This window comes from Carlito syrichta, unplaced genomic scaffold, assembly GCF_000164805.1.
Source record: "Carlito syrichta isolate Samal-C Ts95f unplaced genomic scaffold, Tarsius_syrichta-2.0.1 Scaffold117897, whole genome shotgun sequence".
Classification (NCBI taxonomy): Eukaryota; Metazoa; Chordata; class Mammalia; order Primates; family Tarsiidae; genus Carlito; species Carlito syrichta.
In genome coordinates this window covers 281,552-287,258 of record NW_007061993.1, presented here as the reverse complement: position 1 = coordinate 287,258, position 5,707 = coordinate 281,552, and the positions used below count along the sequence as shown (strand labels likewise).

At 64.0% G+C, this 5,707-nt stretch overlaps 1 protein-coding gene across 1 annotated transcript in view; it reads right to left on the bottom strand.

Moving 5' to 3' along the window:
* Positions 1–1,151: 1,151 nt before the first annotated feature.
* KCNQ2 (potassium voltage-gated channel subfamily Q member 2) overlaps positions 1,152–5,707 on the bottom strand; it is a gene marked incomplete at its 5' end in the record, with an annotated part of 53,720 nt that continues 49,164 nt past the window's right edge. The window contains 2 exons of the mRNA XM_021707205.1: positions 1,152–1,874; positions 3,354–3,477. Of these exons, the coding sequence (XP_021562880.1) occupies positions 1,152–1,874; positions 3,354–3,477 (847 nt within the window). The remainder of the gene's footprint in view (positions 1,875–3,353; positions 3,478–5,707) is intronic.

Below are 5,707 nucleotides of genomic sequence, written 5' to 3'. Positions count from 1 at the left end.
CCACGACAAGAGGATGCTGGACATGCCCAATTCTCAAGACACCAGGAGGGCACAGCCAAGGGACCGGCCAATGGAGGAGCATGGACAAGGCAGGTGCGTCCTTCAGAAAGGCCAGGAGAGACGCCCTGCTGACCGTGGGGGGGCCAGGAGGTAGCTGAAAACCCAGCATCATTCAGCCCTGTCCAAGTCTGTGGAACATTGGTGGGGGACAGGCCAGGCGGGGCCCTGGAAAAGACTGGGAGGTCTGCTCACCCACTGGGCAGGTGTTGCAGTGCTGGCCACAGCCTGGTGACTGGCACCCAGCCAGCATAATAAGGAGAGAAGAAGGGACAAGGGCTTGTGCTGCTGGCTGTCACACACCCAGGAGAGCCCAGGGTGAGGTGCTGAAGCCCCCAGGGACTCCCTTTCAGAAGACCCTGCAGAGCTGGTGCCCGGGCCCCTGAGAGTCAGGCCCTCCCCAGAAACACCAAAGCCAGGAGGGCCAAGACTCACCCTGGGATCTGGTGTATCCCGAGGCTTCACCCCACCCTCAACTGCAGGCGAGGGTCCCCACCTCGAACCAACTCTTGTCAGAGATCCCTCAGAACCCGAAAGGAACAGAGAGAAGATGCTGACCAGCAGCTGTCTGGGGGGGGAGGGGGCATCACCCCCATTGTGCCCACACACGAAGAAGGATGGCATCGGGGACCAGTGACAAACCGGCCAGTTGGTCAGGTGCAAGGATAAGCCATGCCCAGTGGTCAGACACACTTTTGTGGCTGCCCCCAAGCCCCACCAGGCCTCCAAGTCTGATGACCCTGATGGGGACAGGTCTGCCCCCTGCTGCCCCTTCCCCGGACTCTGCTCCTGACCCCAAACCTCTGCTTTACTCTCACACGGGGGGCTGAAAGTCTGCCCTGTACCCAGGCAGAGTGAGCAGGAGTGACCCTACTGCAGTGTGGTGCTCCTGAATCACCAGGCCCGCCTGCCCTCCAACCCGTCTAAAAAGAGCTTTTGTAAAATGTCACTGCAAGAACCCTACCTCCAGCCCACAGCCTCACCGGGCCACCTCCCCCCAGCCCTGTGCACCCTAGTCACTCTAAGCAAACGGCCCCAGAGGTCTCCACCGCAACACCTCGGAGGCAAAGGGTCTTCGGAACAACCTGCGGACCTCACTTTCTGGGCCCGCCCCAGCCCACATCGCCAAAGGGGCCGTCGCCTGTGGCTGAGCGCGGTGGGGGCCCACATGGGGTGCAGAGGTCCGAGTCCGTGTCCGACTCGCCCTCCGCGATGTAAGGTCTGACTTTGGCGCAGGGCGCCACAGCTGCGTAGCAGCTGTTGAGGGCGTCCAGCTGCTCCTTGGACTGGGAGATGCTGAAGCCACTGAAGGAGCGTTCCAGCTCCTCGTGGTCCACGGATGGGATGGAGATAGACGTGTCACTGTCCCTCAGGGCGCCCTCGGTGGGCCGGCAGCCCTCATCGAGTCGCAGAAACTCCGTGCTGGCGCGGTGGCCGCCACCATAGGCCGACAGTGAACGCTCGTGGGCAGGTGGTGGCGGGAGGCGCACTAGTGAGCCAGGGTCGCCCACAGGGGAGGCGCCATGGCCTCGTGGGTGGCCCTGAGACTGCCATGAGGTGGAGGGTGGGCACGGAGCGGGCGGCCCGGCCGGCGGCGCCGCAAAGTTCTTCTGGCCAGCAGAGCTGGTGGAGCGCACGACCTTGACAATGCAGCCATGGCGGTCCCCCTGCTCGCGGCTGTCCTCCGGGCTGTGGTACGGCGGCGCAGGCTCAGGCTCCTTGGCCCCGAAGTAGGCCTCGGTCTCCGTTGGGGGAATGCCCATGCGCTGTGTGTAAATGTTCACCAGGAAGTCCAGCTTCTTCTCCATGGACAGGACCTGTGGGAGGGGCTGGTGGAAGGCGCCACAAGGCTGCTCCCACGAAGAGGAGGACAGGGCTGCTCCCAGGAGGAGGGGGAGGACCAGAGCAGCTCCCAGGGGGAGGATGAGGGCCAGGGCTTCTCCCAGGAGGGGTGGACCAGGGCTGCTCCCTGGGGAAGAAGGAGGACCAGGGCTGTTTCCAGGAGGAGGGAGAGGACTAGGGCTACTCCCAGGAGGGGAGGAGGACCAGGGCCACCTCCGGGGGCGGAGGATCAGGGCCACCTCCAGGAGGAGGGAGAGGACCAGGGCTGCTCTCAGGAGGAAGGGGAGGATCAGGGCTGCTCCCAGAAGGGGGAAGACCAGGGCTGCTCCCAGGGGGAGGGGGAGAATCAGGGCTGCTCCCAGGAGGAGAGGGGGGAACAGGGCATCTCCCAGGAGGGGGAGACTAGGGTTTCCTGGTGAACATTCTTCTAGGAGGGGCAGAGGACCAGGGCAGCTCCCAGGAGGAGGGAGAGGATCAGGGCAGCTCCCAGGAAGGGGAGGATCAGGGCTGCTCCCAGGAGGAGAGGGAGGATCAGGGCTGTTCCCAGTAGGATGAGGAGGACCAGGGCTGCTCCCAGGAGGAGGGGAAGAGGGACCAGAACTCCCCCCAGGAGGCAGGGATTGGAGGTCACTCTCTGAGGAGATGAGGGGGAGGAGGCCACCGCTGGGTCAGGGCAGGAGGTGGAGAGCCTAGAAGAAACCCCTCCTCCTTCCCAGAGCCTCACCAGACCACAGGGTCCCTCCTGCTGCCCACCACGGGTCCCTTGGCAAACACTCCAGGCAAGGAATGATCATCCCAGGCTCCCAGAAGAGACTCCGAGACAAGAGTCCCAAGAGATGGCATCTGAGGACCCACTCCCCAAAAAGAGTACCCAGGGAGTGGGCAAGGAGGAGGTCAGAAAGCTCAGAAGTGGGACTTCCAGCACGTCCACAGGGGACCCGCAAATGCAATCCTACCTGCAGTGATCCCCACCCAGCCTCCCGGCCTGTGGCCCTCTATGGCATCAGAAGAAAAGCACCCCAGCCTGGAGGGGGGGTCATGGTGGGGCTGAGGGTCTGAACAGAGCAGACTCCATGGTGAGAGGGCCCCAATCCCCAAGTGCAAGGACTCTTCTGCCGCATCCAGCCTGGAGCCCAGCCTGCTCTGGCTGACAGAAGGGCCTGCCCTCAGCCACACCCCTCCCACCTTCAGCCACACCTCTCCCATCTACAGTCACACCTCTCTGATCCCCCAGTCCACAGCTCCCCCACACAGTCAGGGGCCCCTACTGCCCACAACCACACCCCTCCCACCCTCAGCTGCACCCTCCTGTCCCCCCTCTCGCCCACAGCCACTCCCCTATTACCCTTCCTGCCCACATCTGCACCCCTCCCGCCCTCAGCTGTGTCCCCCTCCCCACACTCCACTTCCACCAACGGCCGTTCCCCTCCCACCGCTTCATTCGCCTCTCCCACCTGTTTCTCCACCTTCCCAAGCCGGCCCATCATGCTGGGGTCCTCAGGCAGCTCCGCCTCCGCTGGGCCCTTGGCTCGGTCCTTGTCGGTGATGGCTGGACCCCGCCCCACAATCTGGTCCACTCTACCGGGAACAGAGACCCCCCAGGCATGAGTTTGCATGAGTGTGGGGGGCCGGGCCCTCTCCTCTGGGGCTGGGCCACGGCCCCCAGATCCAGGCTCCAGGCCCAGCCCGGGGCCAACCGGGGACAGCAGGAGCCAGGACAGATGGGTGCAGCCCATCTGCTCTCAGGGCTCCCTGACGCCCTGCAGGTCCTGCTCCCTGTCGGTCCACTCCGGCGGGCCTGGCACATTACCAAGGAGTAAAGGAAGTGGGCTTCCCCAGGATGTCGCCCCAGTCCCTCTCCAGGGGCTCCCTGCCCACACTTTGTCCAACCTGCCCCCTCTTCCCAGCCCCCACAGAGGCCCAGAGGTCACGTGATGCTGACAGGCCTGGGGGCACAGCACCCGCTCTAGAGCCCCCCACCCCACCTGGCTCCCAGCCCTGAGTTTTACTCCAACATAATGTGCCACCGAGGCCATCGGCCCAGCCGGGGTCTGGTGGGGACAGTTAGATGTCTGCAGTGGAACAACAGAAGCAGAAGGTAGAGAGCTGCAGCCCATGCACAGGACGGGGGTTGGGGGGGCGGCACACGAAGCAGGAAACACGGGGGCCAGATGAAGCCACTGGACCAGGGAGGGTCTATATGTGGGTGTGCATGTGTGTGTGTGCACGTGGGTGTGTCTGTGCATGCACATGGGTGTGCATGTGTGTGCATTTGTGTGTGTGCTTGCATGGGCACAGGGGCACATTTGCATATGGATGTGCAGGATGCAGAATTCAGCTCAGCGGATGTCGCGGATGTCCAATCAGGCCATAGTTCACTAATGACAAAGAGACAGGCCAGCCACTCCCTCTCCCTCGGGACTGGCATCTGTCCTGCTGAATAGAAAGGGCTAGCAGGGAAGGGAGCAGGTGTGGCTGAGAGAAAGGAAGACCTCTTGCCAAGACCCGGCTGGGTCTGGGTGGTTGATGCAGGGTGTGGCTGGCAAGACCCTGAGGCCCAAAGCCAGGTCTTAGGTCCCACTCTGGCTTTGCAGCCTGGGCACCAAGGGCACCCTCAGGCCCCGTACCAGCCAGCTGGGCCACACCCTCGTCACAAGAGGCCACCCCTGCATCTGATGGGGGGGGAGATGGGGGGGACTGTGGTTTTCTTTCTGCAAGAACGGAAGAGGGTTAGGCTGGCGCAGCCACTGTGCAGCCTCCACATGCTCACTGGCTCCATGCGTGACTCATGCAGGGGGCCAGGGCAGGGCAGGAGGGGACCCTGGCTCCAAGCAGACACCAGTGGCCACAGGAAGGAGGCAGCTCCCTGGGGCTCCCAGGGCCCAGGTCCAGGCACACGCACAGCACCTTCACCCCTGCCACATGACGGGCCGCCAGCTGGCCAGGTCTAATGTAGCCCTGGCCAAGGGCTCGGCCGAGAGCTGCAGCGGGTTGGGTCCTCTGAGGACCCTGAGCCCCTCCTGCCTGGGCCACAGGCTGGAGAAGCCGACTCAGTCCCATGTGTTGGGCGCCCCTCCAGTGGGTGAGGCCCCAGACGGGCCACCCTGCCCCTTCTCTGTGTGACTCTGTGAGTACCCTGGTTGTGGGAGTTGGGGGCTGAAAGTCTCTGTCCCTAAAGGTTCAGGGCAAGCTCCAGACTTTGGGTAGAGCATCCTAGGGCCTGGAGGGCACAACAGAGCAGGGAAATCCCTGGACACCGTCGAGGCCACCTGGTCAGAAAGAGGCAATCTGGCTGCCCCCCAGGTTCCTCATGGGCAGAGCACCGGCCAAGACGTCCAGTGGGACCCCTGGCCTCATGGGCAGAAGCCCTGGTGCAGGGAAGAGGGGCTGGACGCACCCCAGGCGCTGTGCCCGCCAGTTCAGGCCTGGGCTTCTGCAGCCCGCACACCACGGTAGCTGTGCCCAGAGCTGTCAGGCTGGGCAGGGGCATCCATGTTCCCTCATCCCCTGCTCCTAGGGCTCCCCTTGCCCCAGGGATCTCCTCCCACCACATTCCTGCCCTGGGGCTCTCCTCCCCTGTCCCTGCCCAAGGGTTCCCTTTCCCCCACATTCTTGCCCCAGGGCTTCCCACTCCCTATGTCCCTGCCCCAGAGCTCTCCTTCTCCCACATTCCTGCCTCATGGCTCCCCTCCTCCCCCATCCCTACCCCAGGACTCTCTTCCCCCTCCTCCCATGTCCCTACCCCAGGGCTCCCCTTCCCCCACAGTCCCTGCCCCAGGGCTTCCCTACCCCCCACCTTCCTGCCCCA